Here is a 20,737-nt window from a genome sequence, read left to right as displayed (position 1 = left end):
CAGTAGAGGGGACTCGGGTTCCGGTCTCTTTTCACGCCGAGTGGCAATCCGCTCAAATCACGTGCTGGGTCGAAGAGTTTCGCTTTCCGCTGCCGGATTCAGAAACCGAGTCTTGAGTTAAGGAAGAGTTGGGTTAGACGGCATGAATCAGACAGTGCGGAGTAACGGGGACAAAGCACATATGTAGAAGGTAATGGGGTGCCTCACGATCAGATCCCAAAAAGCCTCGAGGTGCCCACCGACCTCGATGTCGATTGACCTCTATCGACGTTTCAGGCCGTGCTCAACACCATCACATAGCTGCCATAGCAGCCTTGACTTTGACGATGCCTTTGTTGATGGCAGGGGTTCTTTTGCCTGCCGACCTGTCTATTGCTGTATGTACAAACACTTCCCCCGGTCATCCTAATCCATCAGGTTGTCTCTGTTCACCTCTTCGGCCCCTACGCCTTTTCTCTCTTCTCAAACTCCACCACAGCGGGGGCCATTGGCCTCGAAAATAGACTCGAATAATCCGTGGGCACCAACTCCTTGCCCTCAATCTGTCGCAATTTCACCAGTCTCACGATCGTAGCGAGCACCGCTCCCAACTGTACATACGCAAATTGCTCGCCAATACACCGGTGTCGGCCCGCGCCAAATGGGAGATATGGTGAAGAAGCACCCTTGCTGATCATGCCGTATCCGTAGTCTTCGAATTCTTCCTTATCCATGCCCATTCGCGTGTATGCAAGGGGGTGACCTTCATCCCAACGGTGTGGTTCCCAGGTCATTGGGTCGGGGAAGAACTCGGATTCTCGCGACGTCACGCCAGGTGCGGACAGAAGTGTGTGGGTGGTCGGTATTTGATATGTCTTCGTCGTGGTGGGAGTATTCGCCACGATTGTCATCGGCGACTTGACCTTGCGAAGAATGCTGTGGATTGGGGCGTGTAATCTCAATGTCTCTTTGACCACCTGGGCATTCAGGGTAAGTTTCTGCAGGTTCTCGTATGTCAGGGGTGGCAAGTCCTCCCCTAGCACACGTTTTTGCTCCTCCAGCAAATCCTCCTGGATATCTGGTCTCGTTGCAAGTCTCAATAGAATCCAACTCGAGGTGGAGGAAGATGAGTGTTGGCCCGCCATCAAAAGCGCAATCATCATATGTGCCACTTCCCTGTCGGGCACGGGCGTGCCATCCTTGTAGGTGCAGCCCATCAGATTCCAAATCATGTCTTCATCTCCCTTTTCCCGCTTGCCGCCAGCATCGCGTCGTTGCTTGATGATTTCCATGTACGTGTCCGTCATCTTTTTTTGTGCAATGTCTCTCTTGCGGTTATGCGGGAGAGGAGCCCATGATAGCATGAAGTTGATGGGCGAAAACCCCATGTCCAGGTCGTGGTACAAGTCAGCAAAGGTCGAGTCGAATTTGGCCCGCACTTCAGGGCCCTGAAGCGATCGTGACGCCGTATAGATAGTCAGCTCGGCCATGGTGGGGACAATGTCAATTTTCCCAGAATGAGCCTGAAAGACCTTTCCCTTCTCCACGAATGACCGCGTCTCACTCGAGATCAAGTCGACATAGGACTGAAATGCCTCCATAGTGAGCCCAAACTTCACAAACTTCTTCTGTTCCATCAATTTTGAGTTTGGACAGTCGTACACCACACCTTCCCCAAACACCGGTGTGGTCAGTCCGGTATATATCTCCTCAGCGTTGACATCCTTCAGCTTGCCATTCAATATGAACTCGTTGCCCTTGGTCCCCAAACAAACGGTGACTCGTCGGCCAAGCAGGATGAAGGTGAAGACGTCGCCGTATTTTTCTTTGCAGGTGAAAAAGAAGTCGAAAGGGTCCATGCCGTACCATATTCTAGAGGTCAATCCATCGTTAGTCAAGGGGCGATATCCTCCTTTTTCAGTAGAACGTACGTATTTCCCAGCACGGGGAACCAACTCCAGACCTCCGGCGGCGCGTTCTTATCTTTCAACAAGACCTGCCTCACGACATTCCATGCCACGCAAAGCACAAGGAAGGCCGCAAAGCCAAGGAGAGCGAGTTGCCAGATGGGCAAAGAGACAAGGAGACGCTCGGCCGGCTTTGACAGTGTCGCGAGCAGACCCATTGTTTATCCTCCGTTGCGCGAAGGGGCGGTGCCTTTAGGAATGGAGGTCAAGTGAGGGTGATGGAGGACAGAGGCGGAACGACAGAGGGAGGGAACGAACGTGGGTGTCGTGAATTGATAAGGAGTATGGTACTGGGTAAAGTTGTTGGTGGCAGCGCAGCCGAGTATTTAGCAAGTGGCCGCCAGAAAATTAATTTGGGCGATTGATGGATTCAGGTACACGGCCAGTGTGATTGGCGAAAATTCCCATCTCGCATCAATTTATCCGAATCGAGCCACTGCGGTGGGTGGCACCGGTGGCACCACTCCAAGACCGTTCCCCTTGTTCTTTCCCCCTCACCGCTCAGCCTCGTCAGTCCACCAACCCGCCGAGGCTGAGTCTCTCAATACCATGGCAGACACGCAAGTCACGAGAGCTGTCTTGCCCGTCTCGCCGTCTACATACACCTGTAGCCGTAAAGTCCTAATCTATGCGTGCCTTGTACTTGTATGATCTACTACTAATACAGCCATCTCTGCGAGAATCTCATGTCGCACCTACAGCTTCCCCCCCACAACCCCTTCTCTCAAGTACCCATTGCTTTTCAGCCATCCCCGCACATCCTCCCCATCCCTCTTCAACCAATTCGCCTTTGCCCGGATGCTATCCATACTCTGCTGCAAGCTGCGGTCAAATCCCTTCTTGTCCTTACCCCCAAAGAAATCCTCAGCCTTCTTCAATTGTGCATCAGACGTGAAGCCAGCCACACAGATGCTGACCACACTACTCAGCATCGTCATGCTGGGAGGTAGTTTCTCCACAAGTTCATCCCAGTTGGCGCACATCCATTCCCATCTTCTCTCGATGCCCTCCGAAGTCGTTCCCAGGCCGCCAATGGGCATGTATATGTCTTGCATCTTGACTTGTCCGCTCAACGCAAAGTCAAGCGTCTTCTTGATCAGTTGTGGACTCTTTGCCCGGCCAAGAGTTCGCAGACAAGTGTTCTTTTCGTCCGAGGTTGGCGCAGAGAGATACCTAGCGACCAGTGCATCCCATTCCTTCTCTCCTCCGTCTCTCAATGCCATGGCAAATACCGACGACCGGAGGTTGGGGTGGATGGCCGAATAGTCACCTTGCATGAACCTCCCAAACATCTCCTTTGCTGCGGCTTGGATCTTCGCGTCGCCTGCAAGGCCCGCAGAGCCAAACATCAGGCTCTTGAACTGACTCAAGATGTGGTCTTCATTCTCTGAAAATTCCCATCCCAGCTCGTGCGCCTTTGCGGAGGTCAAATTCAGCTGGAATGCCTTGAGAGCATCTTTGACCGACTCGTCCTCAAAGATCCAGGTATTCCTCACGGCATTAATCCGACTGAGAATCTCGTTCCATACTACAAACTGTGCCTCGGTATTGAATGATTGCAGAAGACTCAAAATGCCCGATGTCTTGCCGTATCCACTAGCGGCAAGGGCACCAGCATCAGCGATCATGCCGGCTCGATCTTCAACCGAAAGCAGGCCCTTTTTCGCTGCCTCGCCAAGCTTTGCGAGTCTCTGTGGCGTGTAGCTCGTCCGGTAAAGCGCCGAGTGGTCTGCATTCAATTTGTAGAAGTCCAACCCTCCCTTGATGCCGAACGTCTGCTCCCGCTCAGTGAGCATTAGGCTCTCGTCCACCCCATCCTTGGTTTTCAATCCGAGAATCACCGGGTAGAGGACTTTATCCTCCTCTGGTTTAACATCACCCGTGCGCAAGAATCTGTTCTGCTTGACTGTGATGGTCGCGTCCTTCTCGTTTTCAGTCACCGTTATGACTGGATACCCAATGTTCTTCGTCCAAATGTCCATCACGTGCGCCACGTCCTTACCGCTCGCCTCGCCCAGCGCGTTCCAGAGATCGCCGGTTTGTGTATTTCCCCAGGCATGTTTCTTGATGTACCTCCTCACCCCTTCGATGAAGGCGTCTTCACCGAGATACTTCGAAATCATTCTTAGGACAGCCGATCCCTTGGAATATGAAATGGCGTCGAAGATCTGGTTGATATCCTCTGCACGATGGACGGGTACTTCGATCGGATGAGAACTTCGGAGCCCATCCAATCCCAGCGCCGATTGCAAGGTGTCGATCACAAAGGTCTCCCACACTCTCCACTCCGGGTAGAACTCGTTACAGCTGTACCAGCTCATCCATGTCGCAAACCCTTCATTGAGCCACAGTCCGTCCCAAAAATCCATTGTCACCAGATTCCCGAACCACTGGTGTGCCAGTTCATGCTGCACAACCTCTGCCACTCTCTCCTTGGTCGCGGCGCCCGCCGACTTCTCGTCGAAGAGGAGGTCCACCACGCGGTAAGTGACCAGACCCCAATTCTCCATTGCACCAGCGGCAAAATCAGGGATTGCCACCATATCCATCTTCGGCAATGGGTAGGGAGCTTGAAACGCCTTCTCGTAGAATGCCAGAGTCTTGGCAGCAACTTCGAGCGCAAATCTTCCATCTTCCTCGTTCTGCTCCGGGGTCATCCACACCTTGATAGGTAGTCTGAATTTGTCCGTAGAGATGGACTTCAGCTCTCCAACAATAAACGCCAATAAGTAGGTCGACATTCTGGGTGACCGATTGAATTTGACTGCCTTCCTCTTCCCTCCGGTGATCTCCGAGTGCACAACCTTGGTCGAGGCAACATCCATGTTCGACAGGCAAGTCATACCCTCGTCGGCGATCAATGTGACTGTAAACTCTGCTTTCAGGGCAGGCTCATCGAAACAAGGCATCGCTCTCCTCGCATCAGTGGCCTCAAACTGGGTGACTGCCAAATACTGCCCATCCTTCCTCTTGGACCTGTAGAATCCGGCCATCTTGTCATTCAATTGACCAGTGTACGTATGTTTCAATTGAACCTTTTGACCCTTGGAGAGGGACTTGCCTTCGCCAAGATCAATGGCTGTAGTCTGTGTGTCCGCATCGTAAGAGAGGGTCGGGGAGGAAGTTACAAGCGCGCCATCTGCGTGAATGGTCGTCGAGTGGATTTCGAGCTCCAAGGTATTTAAGGAAATAGAGGTGCTGTCCTTGGCGATGTCGAGGTCAATAATGACAGTTCCCTGGAAGGTGAACTTGTCGAAGTCAACTTCGAGAGTTACATCGTAGTGCTTCGGGACGACATTTGTAGGGAGCACGACCCGGCCTTGGGTTGGAACGGCGCCGGGCGAGTCGGACATGAAGCGGCACATGTTGGCAGTAGGAGAAGCTGAGGGTCGCAAGTATGTCGAAATTGCCGGAGTCTGGGCGGGCGACAGCTTCGGAGAACGAGGTCTTAAAGCTCCGAGCCTTGAAGACGAAACGGAAAATGGTCTTGTTTGCAGTGCCGGTGGCCGCGCAGAAAACTGTTTGAGGTCGGGACGCAGGCAACTGTTCCTGACGTAGGCGTGGTACGAAGTTTGCGCTTGAAAGGATCGTCGAAGGATCAGTGTTTGCAGTCGCTGCAGAGGGAGGATCCGCGGTTCAACAGCAAGACCGGTAAGAGACCGTGTGTAGAATGGCTGCATCTATTACTCGTACTCAGCCACTGGCGCCTGACTGTTCAACAGAGAAAAGGTCAGCTCCCGTCTAGAATCAAACTCAAAGGAAGGGAGAAGGAATGAAGGGATTCGCTGTCTGAAGCCGCTCGCCAGGGAGGGAGAAGGTCTCGTGCGCTATCCACCAGCCAGCCACCTACTTGTACAAATACGAGGTAGTACTTACACAGTGCCCAATGGGGCAAGTGCGGCGAGTTCATGTTTGTTCCCCGTGACTTGCATTTCTCCTCCACCTCTTTTCCTCTCTCTCCCTCCTTTTCGACCACAAATACTCCCGACCGAGCACATACCACGTCGTCTACGGTGTGGTGTCTGTATCTTCTGCCTTGCATCTTACTCCCGCCTGTCAGATCCGAGGCGTCACGATCTCCGGCCTCGTACTCGGCTCCTGCTGATCACACACTAGATGCTACTATGCGAGGAAGGATGATACGACATAGGTTCGGTCCCAAAGGATGATCTCTCACATCATACCCACCTGTTGGTTCCTTCGACGAAGCTGCCACTGGATGTATTGTGCAAGACGGTTGGTGGCGGCCCCCAGCCTCGCTGACCTCGATCACTTCCTTTTTGTAGCTGCTGACCTTCTCGGGTCGGTAGCTTGACCATACTCCGCACATTCCACAATCACTCCTTCACGATTCCCTCAAGCGGGCAAGAAGCGGCGTCAAAATGCTCTACATCTCCGTGCATTCTTGATTTGTTTTTACTTCCTTCTTGCTAGAACGAGATTACCCAGCAGAGTTTGAGGAAGTCACTTATTTAAATGGGTGACTCTCCATAGTTGTCTGGCACATTGTTGATAATCCTGGATGAAACAGTAGGAGGGGAAATAACCATGGAGGTCTCTTTTCTTTGTACTGAAGATTTGATCTCGATCTCTTGCCTCAGAGCCTTCATTGCTCTGCCTCAGCGATGTCAGAAAGACCACCTCAAAAAAAGGCGTTGCCACCAGTTCGTATAGACTTCGAGCACATACATAGTCATGCCCATGCTCATGGCTCCGTTCCGTATAAATTCCCCCCTTCACCGTCGAGAGTATAGCGCAAAAGAGCTAGGTATACACACAGAGCCAAATTGCCCACGCCACAACCAAAAGAGAAGCTCTCTGTTCCCTCCCCCAAGTAAAGCCCGTTCGAAGTTCTTGAACCGTCGCGCCAGCCTTCATCACATTTTCTTTAAAGTTCAAGTCGTCCGTGATCTGCATGTCATGAGCGGGTATCTTGTTCCATTCCGTTGTCCAAAATCTCCTTGCACGGACCAAAGCTCCACCGTCTCTTGCCTCATGTACGTAAGCCCTGGTGAGCTTGCTGAATTTCATCCGAGTTCAAGTTGGAAAAAAAAAAAGTATAGACGCCGATGGTATGCCACACCCGTGATGCCGAACGCTGTTCAACAGTGATTGCCACCGTCACCTCAACCCCAGAGAAACATTGGGGTGGGAAGATGTACGAAAATAAAACAAGTAGGATAATTACAAGCCAAGAGAGTCCACACGCACCAGCCTGAAGTCTTGTAAAACTCACTCTCCTGGCCGAGAAGTTCGAACAGACGCACCATTATATGCCAAATTGTGGCCACAGGACGACGGCTCGGGAGACAGCATTCCTGGGTCCATCCTAGACAAGCGCCCCCCAAGACGTATTCATGATTTCGTAAACTCGATCAGGTCATGACCGCGGAGGTGTAGCTGCAGTACCTGTAGTTGGGTTGCTACTCCGGTACGAAATAGGAGGAGATGCCCTGCTTGGAGAGGCAACGGCCGGTGCCGATGCACGCTTCTGGATGACTTGAAGCTTTCTCCGTATGATGGTCAGGCGTTGACGAATGCTTGCCACCACTGTAGGTAGAATGGTTAGCGTGTGGACCATCCCGCCAGCCGTGCTTGGACAGAACTTACAATTCTTCACGGTCCTCCTATCTTCAGCTTCCAGTCCATTAATGGGAGCCAAATCCTCTTTCTCATCTTGATCGCTCGTGCCACTACCATTTCTGGACAGGTTGTCGTCGTCATTCTCCAGGACAGCTTCTAACATCCGGATTGCCGTAACATATGAGATCTCGCATCCAACCAGGTCTTCATTGGTCAGCTCATTGATTGCGGCTGCTCGACTCATTTCCAAGGCTCGGTCATACATGAGCTTCTCGGCAGTAATGCCAGAACTCACAACCACTTGATCTGCCGAGGTCCCTAAGCCGGCACTTGATGCAGTTGTGGTCGAGACGTTGTTGGGGTGACTGGGATGATCTTCAGGCAGGCGCCGCTGGCTATCGATGAGTTTCAGTCGAACCAGGTCTGCCTTTTCGAGAACTTCGTTAAAGCGATTCCGAATCCATTGCACGACGTTGTTCATCCTCTGGCCTGCTGCAGCCGAGTTTGCGCTGGACCGGTACGTGACGTTGTCGCCAGTAGCGTCAGCGCGATTCTTGCGCGCCCACCAACGTGCCGCAATGTCCATGCCTTTGGCGAGCAGAGCCAACGCTTTCACGTAGAGCACCAAAGCCTCCTCCGCCACGATCACGACAGCTTCGATGGTGAGGTCTTCGTTAGAGGCACCAAATGGGCCCCCAGCGATGTTATCGCCGGATGCATTGCGCAAGCCGAGTCCGGGGTGGGAGGGGCCAGCAGGAATCAATTGCTTGTATTTGACCTCCGCAAATCCATACACGACATCGCTCCTGGTGGCAATTTCCTCCACAGTCTGCACGAATTTGGTGTCTTCGTCGGCTGGTGTTCCCTTAGAATCACCAATTACTACCAGGCTACTTTGTGCTCCAGGATATGTAGGAAACGGGCTATAGTTGATTGGGGGAGACTTGCCGCCACGGATCAAGTTAACTGGGGGAGAGAATCCCACCCCGAAGAGTCGACCGCTTGCCATATTCAGAGCCTTTGAAATCGCTGAAGTTGCCGAAGCAGGGCTTGGGCCATATCGTCGCTCGTACGAGTTTTGGCGCTGATGAAGTGACTCCGGTCTCCTCCCTGAGGCGATTTGGACGGCCCGAGAAGCGCTCGTTTGAGCGCCCGTTGCAGAGTTAGGCGGGCCTTGTGTCGTGGCTCTCCGGATCATCGCTCCCGACTTGGGGGACACGGCAGCCTGGAGAGAATTCCTGTTCAGCCGTGGGCTGGCTTCAAGCTCATCAGCCAAGGCGTTGACCTCCACCGCCTTCTTCTCCACTAGGACGTAATCTCTCTCGAAGGCAATGTCTTGCGCAACCCGCTCCCGTTCCTTCTCTTCCTGTTCCTTGCGCAGCGCGGCTTCCTGGTCTTCGTCGTAGACTTGGCTACGCAACGAAGACGGGGGCAGCTTGTGCGAGCCTGTGCTTGTCTGGCGGGCCATTGGAGCTGACAATGGACGAAGTACGAGCTCTTGCCTGGCGGGTGCGGTGGCATGAGGGTGGAGAGCAGGACGTCCTTCAGCTGGACTAGCAGGAGACTCGAGAGTTGCTTGGAGCTCTTCGTTTGTGATTCTTTGCGTGATAATTTGATCCTTTGTCCCGGATAATGGCCGGCTGTATCGCCTTGGTATAGTTTCCTCCGATGCGGTCTTGGAAGAATCAGTATAAGGACTTTGCGGTTCCTTTCGTGAGCCTGGGCGAGCTAGCCCTACGGGATCAGTTCGGCTGTTTCGCCGACGGTCGTTCCGGGGTTGGACGGGATCTTGGGGCATATCCTCTGGGTGTAAACCAGGAATGGGACCTGCCACAATCTCGTTGCTGAAGAAATCGGGAAATGAAAGCCTCTCCTCCGGATCTCTCTTAAGAAGTGCGCGGATGAGCTTCTTCATTTCTTCGGTGATTATGTATTCATCCCCAAACTTGAGCTTGTCCTCGCTCTTCTCGATTTTTCGAAGCAACTCGACATGATTCGAGGCCCGGAAAGGAGGCCGGGCGGTCATCATCTCGAAGAGTACGGTTCCCACAGACCAAAGATCCGCCTTTGCCCCGTATTTCTCGTACCGTAAGATCTCAGGAGCCATGTAGAGCGGTGAGCCACACAAGGTCTCGGCAAGGGCTGTCGAAGGCAGTGACCGAGCAAACCCAAAATCTGCAATCTTGAGCATAGGCAATGATTTGATGCCAGTTACGGGATTGAGCGAGTCGTCGCCGACTTTGTAAGGCATAGGATGTGGCTTGTGTTTTTCGAAGTAGTCAGGGGACGGGTTCAACAGGAGATTCTGGGGTTTGACATCTCGATGGATGAGATTTTTAGCTCGCAGAAACTGTAACGCGCTGGCAAGTTGCTTTAGGAAGTGCCGGACCACCACTTCGTGAAGCCCACCGTACCGAGGATTGGGATATTTGACCACCATGTTACCTACCAAGTCACTGTCCTTGATCTCATTTCGTCTCTTGATAAAGTGGGAAAGATCACCCAGAGCAACGTATTCCATGACCAGATGTATGTGAGCACTCGATTCTTTGCAGTCGATAAGGGCTACAATATGGGGATGATGGAGGCCTTTGAGGATCGAAATCTCCGACGTCAGGTTGTCCTTCAACTTCTTGTTCAACTTGGACATGTTGACAGATTTGATCGCCACGATGCTCTGCACACCCGATCCGGTCTAAGAAAGCTGTCAGCATGTATTCCAGAAGTTGTGGGTTAGATCGACGAACAGTATGGATGGCCTTGTAGACGGTTGCAAAGCTCCCTCGACCAATCTCTTCATGGCGCTGAAAGCTGCCTATCCGCTCCGACTCCTTTGACCTCCTCGGAGCAGACGAGTGCGGAGTTGTGGACGCCATATTCTCCCTTCGCCTCCTCCACCGACTTCGGTTGACAACGCCAGTAAAGGATGGGTCGGGTCAGGTGAGGTGAGGTTGCTTCGCAGATTATCTTCTCAGTTGAAGAGAGGGGTCCGAAGGGTTATGGTGGCCCATGGATTTCTTGGGATGAAGTGAACAATTGGAGGGGAAAGGCGAGAACGACCGATTAATGGATGGTTTGAGTCAACAGGTAGCAGGCGACAGGGCACAAATAGTACGGGTGGAGATGGCGCTATTAGACGGCAGGCTGCGTTGATTCCGGGCGGTTGCGCAACTGCAATGCCGAGAAGCTCAATAGACTCGGCGGGGAAGTGGTGATCAAAGAGCAGTGATTGATACTGATGAACAGCACAAATAGACCTCAGTTGGCCGGTGGGATGCGGGTTGCGTGTTGCGAGTTGTGAGAGGACGTGGTGGTTGTCGGGGGGCGCGACCCTTTTGGGGGGGGGGGTGGGAATATGTTGGTTGGACGAGCGAGGAGTGACGTGTGACTTTGGGATGCGGAGCACTGAACAACCAGCACGACACACAAAGAAAGCGAAAATAAGACAACGAATAGATGAAGGCTTGAAGAGAAAAAAAAATATTGGTAGGCAGCGGTAAACAGCAACAGTGAATTTCAAACGGCGTGCTGAAGGGTGGGAGAACGATAGAGGATGGAGCACAAGGGCAGTATAGGTGCAGGAGAAGTTAGTCATGCAGTCGTTTCGTTCGGGGTCGAGGTCGATCAAAGGGCGAGAGTTGTTCATGTATAGACTCTATTGGAGCACTACTACATCGTACTATCTACACCGTCTGCACCAACGGCACACAAGACGCAGACGTGGGCGGGCGTGGTGTGTGGATACTTGAGGCCCCTGCTTGACCCTGCTTGACCCTTGCCTGTGCTTGCCCACCTGCCCTCGGACTTTGGGGGGAGGCGTGGGCGTGGGATCACTGCGAACCGGTGACTGTTCTGCTACTGGTGCTACCAATCCGAGTGATATCGTGATGTGGGAGCAAGAGATAAGGCACCATCATCAATCTTATGTATGTATGTACTGGGTACAGTACTGGGTAGTCCTGCCAGCTTCGCCTCCTTGGCTGATCAGGCGCCGGAATGGCTGAAGCTGCCAGCTGCCAGCTGCCAGTCAAATAATCTCAGGCTTCCCCCCCCGGGATTCTTTGCCTCTCTTTGCCATCCACGAATCACTGCCTCCCAACATCTGACTCTCACTTCCGCGGAATCGCCCGACAGTCCATCTTTGCCGAGTGGGTTCGTTTTGCCGGATCTGCTCTGTGTACCTGGCGTAGCGGCACCGTAAAATAAGCTCGCAAGGATCCGGGAAGGCGGCAAGCATGTCCCAGACAAGAAGGACAAGGACCGTCCTGCCTGCCCAGAAGTGGAGCTGCTTGTGGTTGCAATCCTCCTATACCAACATGGTATCCGGGCGCTGGAGCAGCTGGATTTTCTGGCAATGATGTGCGCCCACACCGGATTATATATCCAAGCCCCTCACTAGTAGCCAGAGTCCAACCGGAACAACCACATTGTCGTTTGCCGCCGTCAGAGTACTCTCCAAAAGGCTCGCCCCTGTCCCCGCGACCACACACTTTCCCAGCATGAACATAAAAGAATCGCCGCCATGCCACGAGGCCCAGCCACCCAATCTGAGCCAGATCCAACAGGCCGAGAGACCGCATGTCACCGCCAACGCAAATGCGAGGCTGCCCTCCAAACTCTTCCCTCCTGCCCAGTACCATTTCGTCTTGCCGTAACGCCGTCCGATCAAGCTGGCCGCCGCATCGCCCATCCCGACGCAGATAACGCCGCTTACCATGCTCAGATCTCGCTCTGTTGTATCCCAACCAGCCCAAGGATCTTTGCCCACGCGCGGTGCGGCGGCAAGTGACAGCCACAGTGGTATTGCACATCCGATCAACAGGAAAATATGCGACACAATAACTGGCCCTCGATGATCTCGCCCATCCACGTATGGGGCGAGGAAAACAGTCAAAGGTTTAGAGATCGGAGGCAGCTGCGACGCTCGAAACAGATCTAGCAGGAGAAAAATCGCCAAAATCAAACTGAGCGTCAAGGCAATAAAACAAGGGTCCACAAAGATAGTTGGTAAGAGCATTGCGACCATAATGCCATGGAAGACTTTGCGTCTTGTGTCGACCTCGACCACCGAGGTGAGGCGCAGGACCGCGGCGATCCCAGCCATCAGCACCGCAAGGCAATACGCACAGATGATGAGGCGTGTGTTTGCTGCTCCCAGGGCATATTGGCGGGCATGTTCAACAATACCGTCTTCAAATGGCAGCGAGTGGCCTATTTCTCGAGCTGGGAGGCAGATCCACCGTTCGAGATTGTTGCTAACCACCCAAAGCCTGACGATGGATAGATTGCCGAGAAAATAGCCCAGCGCCCAACCAACAGGCTCATGGCTTGACAATGCTCGTTTGCCAACGTAAAGCCGAACCGGACCCAGAATTGTGATAGTCACAAACATGTACGCGATCGCCGCATATGCATACTTTCGAACTCGAGCTTGTTCCACGCTGAATGATAGGAACGCGGCGGAAGGGCCAGTAGGAGTTGGTTTTACCTTCTTCGCCGTCGGCATCTGATGCTTGCGGCGACCTTGGTCAAATGCTGTGAACGTGTTCCTTCGAAGTGGTGTCGACAAAGCCGCGGTGTCCAATGAGGTAGCCTTGGAAAGCGGGATGTCAAAGGCTGACGCCGGCTCCTGAGCCGAATCGGTAGCAGAAAAGGCTCGGCCGTTCAGTTGCAGCTTCAATCTGGGTCTCAGTCTGGGAATAGAATTCATGGGTTGCACCTCATCTTCAGTGTCCGAGCTGTCTACCGCTACGCGTTGACGTCTGCTCCGCACAAGAAAGGTGCATAGGTATTGATCGAACTTGGAGATCAATCCCCCAGGCCGCCGTGAGCGCAACAGCCTCCAAGTGGGCACTCGTGCCAGGGCGACTTCCCACATCAGAAGGTTCTTACAGGTAATGAAAATGGACAAACCCCCGAGCCATATCATTGCCTTGAGAATCTCAGCTTGGGGCGTCCGGGAAAAAATGTAGAGATTTATTAGCGCCGACGAGAGCAGATGGAGTTCTGAAACATCCAGGCTTGAGGTCGTAAGGTACCCGAGCATTGAGGTTAAAGCCTGGTGCAGGGGAAACAAGACGACCAGGTCTTCCCTAGTCAAGGGAGAACCGGGGTCAACTTTCAATAACAACGGCTTCGAAATTGAGGTCGAATATAATCGGTACTTGGAGGTATGTAGAGGTAAGATGGAAAGAAGCCAATGTAGATGCTCGCCAATCGCTGGAGTCTTTGGTGTTGCTGTAATCAGCGGCGGTATCGACGACAGTCCACAGACAATTGCAGCTGGGAGAAAAGCAACACTCCGGTGAAACAGTGAAATGGATACCATTAGTGGCAGCGTTACCGGATACAATAACGGTCCAGGGTCAAATCGAGAGGGGATATGGAATCCTAGCCTGAATGCTTGCAGAACAGATTTTTTGGCAGCCAAGGCACGCGCCGTAAGTCTGAGCGGATAGAGTAGGTAGACGACTGGCGGAAGTAAGAGGAATGCCGCGACTTCGTTGAGCCAGTCCTTGAGACCTGCTGAACCTCCTCTGCTGTTCCAAACGACAACCCCAATGCCACAGAGAAGCGAGGTTTCCGTGCATCGTCGAACGATCTCGCGTCGCTTCCGTTTCTTATATGCTTCGTAGTCTCTCACCTGCTCCCTCGTCCGTTGTGGTCTTTTCCCGGTCCTCTGTACCGAGTCAAAAAAACGGGGGCCGTCTCCTTCAACAAAGGCTGGAGGTGTGGGAAGCGGACTATGAGCGGGAGTCAGGTTGGCCGGTGAAGTCCCTCGAAGTCCCTTGTGCAGACGTGGAGGGGGGGCAGGAAGCCCCTTGAGAAAAGGACCCTTCTCGTCGTCTGCCTCTGTGCCGCTCTCACTGGACTCAGAGCGACTGGGTCTCAGGGAGGGAACATGTCCGTTCGAGACGACGCCAGAGCCATTGTCAGTTGGCTGTCTATGCGCCGTCCTCAGGGTCTCTGCCCGCAGAAGATAGGGACGTGGCGTGCGAGACAGCGTCAGGTCATGTTGGTCGTGGATATCCTGGGACGTCGATCGGCCAGAATCATTTCTCGTGAGCTGCTGAGGCGTCATCGGAGGGCAAAGCCGCGGCACCAGCGGTCGGGCGCCAAAAGGGTAGGAGAGTCGTCGCAGTCTATCATATGAATTCTTTCACGGGGGGTCGGAAAAGTCTAAGAGAGGTACCGCAAGCACCGCAGACACGAAAGCCATCCTGACATGGGATGGGCAGGCAGGTGGGCTCTTGTTGGGACAATGAGCAAGTAGTTCACATGCAACGCAAGAATCTGGTGAGAGGGCGAGAGGACGATAGGGCCACTTTGGTCTCTTTTCCGAACTGTGTTCCTGCGGAGTGACGCACGCACCGAGCCACCACCCCCCTTACCGGGTACGTAGCCACCATACTAGGTACGAAGCACATATTACCTAGGTACCCGAGTTAGCCAGCTCACCAGGGTTTAGCTCGTCGATTCCAATGCTTAGCCACGTGATACGACCGCTCACACAAACCTCAGAAGAGGTAAACTGTATTTTGTGCATTGCAGGATGGGTACCTGGGTACCGATATAAACGTGCAAGCTAACTCGATTGTTCCTGGGTTCCAAAAGAATACAAGTGGGGTTTTGTATGCACTTCTTTAGTGTTGGATACCATTGACGAGCGCCGCCGTCGCCGTCTTCTGGCCATTAGCCTTTGCGGCAACCATTTCTGGTGGAGGCACTGGTCCAAACACTGGCTTCGCGATTTCGGTCGCCAACTCCTCTTCTGCCTCATAACTCGCTTCGTCATCCTCATCCTCATCTTCGAACTCTTCGTCATACTCGCTTTCAGTGCCTTCTTCGTCCACCGCCTCTTGCTGGACCGGCCGACCTCGGCCTTGTTCCTGCATGATTTTGATGATATTCCGCATCCGCTGCTCCTGCTTTCTCAACCTCTCCAGATCCTCCTTGTCCCTCGTGCGCTCCTCGGCCATTTCCAAGATGTTCCGATTGGTTTGGTCATGCTTGCGCGTGAGCGTGAGGTTTTCTTTCTCGAGCCGCTTCGTCTTCTTGGACATCTCCTCCATCTCTTTTCGAAATGTGAGGAATAGCTCGTTGCTGTTATTGAGGGTGTCTTCCACCTGCTGGATGGTGAGCAAAGAGTTTCAGCTCATGCATCTTATCAAAATAAGGTAAGGGATGGGACGGGACTAACCTGCTTGAATTTCTCCACGTAGATATTCAGTTGACTGCGTAACTCCGCTTCCGTGTGAGAGAAGGTTCCCACTTGGCCTGTCAGGGTGCGGCACCGAGCTGCTTCAGTGTCTGCTCTTCGACGCTCAACCTCGTGTTTGGCTTGCAGGTGAGCAATCTCAGCGTCCTTGTGCCGAAGTATTGATTTGAAGTGCATTTCCCGGATTTCGGCTTGATCTGCTAGAACTTTGCATCGCGTCCTGAATCTGGCGGCGCATTAGCATGACTCCAAAATCCATCATGGTGCATACTTACAGCTCGTCAAGCTCAAGATGAAGGTTCTCAGGATGTGCGCTGGTCTTGGAGTTCATAGCTTCCTGCACATCGTAAAGCATTTGATCCAAACGTTCATTGATGCTTTCTCGCGCCCTTTTTTCCTTCTCCACAAGATTTTTATTGTCATCTTTGAGTTTCTTGTTGTCTTTTGTCAACTCCCTGCACAGTTTCTCCAGCTTGTCCTTCATAGTGGTGGTCTTATTGTGCTCCGACTTGGATTTCTCGGCCTCCTTCTGGTACTGATCGCGACTCTTCTTGGCCCTGAGGTGTTCGCGCTCCGTCTTTTTCATTTCAGCAAGGAGCTCCTCATATTTCTGCTTGACGAGGTCGATCCCCTTGAGGGGCTCAACGCCGTTGATTAACTCATTGAGGTCGCGGATGGCTTTCTTCACCTCACGGTCGATCTCCGCCTGCTGAGCTTTATCGCCCGCCTTCTCCTGCTCCAGCTGTGACAGCCGCGCCTGTACTAATTTTGCGTTTTCCTCGGCGCTGAGTTGCTTGTCCTTCTTTCCCTTGCCTTTCTTTGCTGTAGGTGCGGGCGCGGGCAAATCGTGAGTGTCGCCATTCGTGGTTTGGGAGGTCGGACTTTGCGCTGCGGTAGCCATAGGATCGGAAAGTGTTGGATTGTGAATGTTGGCCTTTATATACCTTTAAGACCAGCGACAGCCTTCAAAACTCGTGCCCGCGGCTGGGGTGCTCGGCCTTGACATCTGCGACAAAGGCTTTCACAGTGGCGTCAGAGGGCAGTTGAATGCACTGAATGCGACGAGTATGAAAAATCCGTGTGTCAAGGTGATAACTGATCTATTCTATGTTGTGTGGAAATTATGCGGACCCATAGAAGAGGAGATAGGACCGTCAAGTAAGGTGGAAAGAGATCGATCGAGGTGAACCTCGATCGGAGGACGTGCCGCTGCCGCGCAGATCTGGGATTTCCTTCACGGCCAAGCACTCTGTACAAATGCGCAATATACCAAACTTCAGTGTCACTACTAGCCACAGCAAGACTTGGATTGATCCTCAACAATGTTTGTAATATTCGTCTGTGCCCTCTCCCACCATAACACAAAGCCTCCTTTCGACATTGGTATTGGTCAACAAGCTTCGCCGATCGGATGGCATTGACACGTGACTCCCAGAACTTTTTGCTAGGCAATTCTGCTTTCTGCTTTGCCTTCTGCTCCGTACCCATTCCTGCGTTTGCAATCGCTGAGAACTGCTGACAACAGGTCGACTCTCCTCCCCCAACATCGCACCGTCGTGAGCCGGTCCGAGAAATCCTCTCTTCGAGAAAGCGGCTTCTGCAGTTTGAGAAAGTAAATCCTACGATTGGGAGATGCTCAAGCATGGCGCCATTCGCCAGGGCATTCCTCGTTGCGCCAGGTCGTATCTATCTAGAAGACTGTATGCATCGGTGACAGATTTGGAAGCTTATCCCAAGCCTGGAGAGAGGATACATGGTTTTACATTGAGGGAAATCAAGCATGTCCCAGAGCTACACTTGACGGCGTTGAGGTTGGAGCATGACAAGACTGGCGCAGAGTACCTCCATGTCGCGCGAGACGACAAGAACAATGTCTTTGCAATCAACTTCAAAACCAATCCTACCGATAGAACAGGTTTGCCGCATATTCTCGAGCATGTCACACTGTGTGGGAGCGAAAAGTATCCCGTGAGGGATCCTTTTTTCAAGATGATGCCGAGATCTTTGGCCAATTTCATGAATGCATTTACATCTTCCGACTACACCTCATACCCGTTCGCCACCACAAATCTGCAAGACTACCGCAATTTGTCTTCGGTATACATGGACGCAACTCTCCACCCGCTGCTGAAACGCTCAGACTTCTTGCAAGAGGGATGGCGCCTTGGCCCTGAAGATCCACGAGGGCCGCCAACAGAGGACAATATTAAGTTCAAAGGAGTTGTCTACAATGAGATGAAAGGGCAGATGTCGGATGCTAGTTATCTTTTCTACATCAGATTCAGAGAGCACCTCATACCCTCTCTACACAATTCTGGTGGTGATCCCGAGTTCATGACTCAGCTCACGCACGATCGGCTCGTCGACTTCTCTCGCAAGAACTATCATCCCAGCAATGCAAAGATATTTTCATACGGAAGTTTAAGCCTCGCCGAACAGCTTCAGTATGTTGACAAGACCATATCAAAATTCGAAAAGGGAACGCCGGACTTGGAGATCAAGATGCCAATCAGTTTTTCCCATGGCCCCCTATCTTTTGAGGTCCCTGGCCCGGTTGATACAATGCAACCCTCTGACCGGCAATTCAAGTCTTCTGTTTCCTGGATGGGCTGTCTTTCTTCAGACATTGTCGAGACCTTTTGTGTGAGCATAATGATGTCATTGCTGATGAATGGCTATGGCTCTCCTCTGTACCAAGGATTAATCGAATCGGGATTGGGAACCAATTTCAGCCCAAATTCCGGTTACGACGGCTCCACAAGGGTCGGAGTGTTCTCGATTGGGCTCGATGGCATGAAGGCTGACGATATTGTCGGATTGAAACAGAGCATTCAGGGGATATTGCGGGACAAGGCTCACGAAGCATTTCAGCCAAACAAGATCGAAGGTTATATGCATCAGCTAGAGCTTTCATTAAAGCACAAGACCGCCAATTTTGGAATGGGTCTGCTAGAAAAAACTCTTCCTGGGTGGTTCAACGGAGTGAACCCAATGGATGCGCTGGCATGGAACGAAATCATTGACGCTTTCAAACAACAGATGAAAGAAGAAAATTACCTTGAGCGTCTTGTACGAAAATATCTCCTGAACGACAACTGCATGCAATTCACAATGAGCCCTTCAGAATCTTATGGCGTCACCCTAGACATACGGGAAGAAGAGCGGAGAAAGACCATTCTAGACACCATCAAGAAGACCGCCAGCTCACCCGAAGCCGCCATTGCTGAGCTTGGTCAACAGGAACTCCAGCTCGTCGAGGAACAAGAAAGGGCCCAAGACAAGAATTTGGACACCCTCCCCTCTCTCAGTGTTAGCGATATTGCCCGGGAGAAGGAGAGGAAACCACGATATCACTTGAAAATTGGTGATGTGGACTGCATGTGGCGTGAAACTGAGACGAACGGCATCACGTATTTTCAAGCAAAGTATCTTTTCAAGAACCTTCCTAACGAGCTGAGGCTTTTGGTGCCACTATTTGCGGACTCACTGCTGCGATTGGGCACCGAAACAATGTCTGTGGGAGACCTCGAGGCTGAAATCCTTCTTAAAACTGGCGGCATAACGGTTTCGTCATTTGCGGCGCCCGACCCGTGGAGCCTGGACAAATGCAAAGAAGGTCTCTTGATTGACGGATATGCGCTCGACAGGAATGTTCCAGCAATGTTCGACCTAATCCGGACGCTGTTATTGGACGTCGACTTTACCAGGCCGGGGGCTGTTGCCGCGATTCGCGAACTCCTTGAATCTAAAGCATCAGGCGCGCTGGACGCAGTTGCAGAAAGTGGTCACCACTTCGCCATAACGAGCGCTTCTGCTGCCCTGACGGAGAGAGGGCGGATTCAAGATCAACTTTCTGGTCTTTCGCAAATGGAGTCTACTGCCCGCATACTGGACGCAGCCAGACGAGACCCACAGACTCTTGAGCACGTTATCCAAGCTCTGCGAACCATTCAATCGATAGCAGTCGCCAACTCAGCCGATCTGTCTGTGCGTGTTGTGTGTGAACCTGGCTCAGTGAAGAATAATCGAGATCTGATCGAGAGATTTCTTGCGCAACTGCCGCAAGGTCAAGTATCATTCAGAAATCCAGCCCTTTCAGACACCGTACCGGGCTCGTCATTTTCAAGGCGAACATTCTTCGACTTGCCATTTCAGGTCTCCTATACAGGAACATGCCTACAAACTGTACCCTATCATTCGCCAGACAAAGCACCACTCACGGTGCTTGGCCAGCTCCTTGTCCACAACTTCCTCCATCCAGAAGTCCGAGAAAAAGGTGGCGCATACGGCGCATCAGCTAGCGCAAGCCCTATCAGTGGATTGTTCACCTTGTCTTCATACCGGGATCCTAATCCTCGCACTTCGTTGAGCGTGTTCAAGCGCGCAGGATTGTATGCCCGCGACAAAGACTGGAGCAGTCGAGAACTTGAGGAGAGCAAACTCAGCATCTTTCAAGGCATTGACGCTCCCAGAAGCGTGAGCAGTGAAGCAAGCAAAGAGTTCATGTACGGCATCACGGAGGATATGGACCAGGAGATGCGCAAGCGCTTACTAGGCGTCACGAAGGAGGCTGTTCAAGCGGTCGCCCAGAAGTATCTCGTGGAACTCTCTTCGGATTTGATGTCCGTGTGTGTGCTTGGGGAGAAGAAAGACTGGGTCGAGCGGGATCCCGATCGATGGCAGGTTAAAACCTTGAAGATGTCGGTCGAGGGCTAGACACTTGGTAGAGTAAGTGCCGCCAACCATTGTATATTTATTCCACTCCTCAAATGATACCCAATGCATTCCGACGAGCAACTGCCCATACTGAGTTCTTCGCCTTTTTCTTTTCTTTCATCTCAAAGAGCGCGACTCAGAACAGAGCAATTACGTCTGCGACCGCAATCAATACTCCCATGGTCGGAGATCACAAGTCACGAAGTGCCATGGAGCATTTCATCCGCGCGAGATCGAGGCTTGGTGGCCGGGTGCTCTTCCCAGCAAGCTCTTC

General features: G+C 52.4%; 6 protein-coding genes across 6 annotated transcripts; 1 reads left to right on the top strand and 5 right to left on the bottom strand.

The window, feature by feature from the left end:
* Nucleotides 1-443: 443 nt before the first annotated feature.
* On the bottom strand, nt 444-2,104 carry A1O5_12988 (cytochrome P450, family 51 (sterol 14-demethylase); the record flags this gene model as incomplete). The annotated part of the gene is made up of 2 exons (XM_007753557.1): nt 444-1,851; nt 1,911-2,104. The coding sequence occupies 2 exons, from the start codon at nt 2,102-2,104 to the stop codon at nt 444-446; spliced, it is 1,602 nt and encodes a 533-aa protein (XP_007751747.1).
* A 537-nt stretch (nt 2,105-2,641) lies between these two features.
* A1O5_12987 (aminopeptidase) lies at nt 2,642-5,311 on the bottom strand (the record flags this gene model as incomplete). Its single annotated transcript, XM_007753556.1, has 1 exon — nt 2,642-5,311. The coding sequence occupies one exon, from the start codon at nt 5,309-5,311 to the stop codon at nt 2,642-2,644; it is 2,670 nt and encodes an 889-aa protein (XP_007751746.1).
* Nucleotides 5,312-7,326: 2,015 nt separating this feature from the next.
* Nucleotides 7,327-10,405, bottom strand: A1O5_12986 (ULK/ULK protein kinase; the record flags this gene model as incomplete). Its single annotated transcript, XM_007753555.1, has 3 exons — nt 7,327-7,496; nt 7,557-10,224; nt 10,277-10,405. The coding sequence occupies 3 exons, from the start codon at nt 10,403-10,405 to the stop codon at nt 7,327-7,329; spliced, it is 2,967 nt and encodes a 988-aa protein (XP_007751745.1).
* A 1,499-nt stretch (nt 10,406-11,904) lies between these two features.
* Nucleotides 11,905-14,610, bottom strand: A1O5_12985 (uncharacterized protein; the record flags this gene model as incomplete). The annotated part of the gene is made up of 1 exon (XM_007753554.1): nt 11,905-14,610. One exon carries the CDS (start codon nt 14,608-14,610, stop codon nt 11,905-11,907), a length of 2,706 nt encoding a protein of 901 aa, XP_007751744.1.
* A 562-nt stretch (nt 14,611-15,172) lies between these two features.
* Nucleotides 15,173-16,648, bottom strand: A1O5_12984 (uncharacterized protein; the record flags this gene model as incomplete). Its single annotated transcript, XM_007753553.1, has 3 exons — nt 15,173-15,655; nt 15,730-15,973; nt 16,023-16,648. 3 exons carry the CDS (start codon nt 16,646-16,648, stop codon nt 15,173-15,175), a joined length of 1,353 nt encoding a protein of 450 aa, XP_007751743.1.
* Nucleotides 16,649-17,379: 731 nt separating this feature from the next.
* Nucleotides 17,380-20,463, top strand: A1O5_12983 (uncharacterized protein; the record flags this gene model as incomplete). The annotated part of the gene is made up of 1 exon (XM_007753552.1): nt 17,380-20,463. One exon carries the CDS (start codon nt 17,380-17,382, stop codon nt 20,461-20,463), a length of 3,084 nt encoding a protein of 1,027 aa, XP_007751742.1.
* Between the last annotated feature and the right edge of the window lie 274 nt (nt 20,464-20,737).

Source organism: Cladophialophora psammophila (assembly GCF_000585535.1).
Source record: "Cladophialophora psammophila CBS 110553 chromosome Unknown aczJe-supercont1.40, whole genome shotgun sequence".
Classification (NCBI taxonomy): domain Eukaryota; kingdom Fungi; phylum Ascomycota; class Eurotiomycetes; order Chaetothyriales; family Herpotrichiellaceae; genus Cladophialophora; species Cladophialophora psammophila.
The sequence above is the reverse complement of the archived record's forward strand: the minus strand, read 5'-3'. Positions and strand labels throughout refer to the sequence as shown.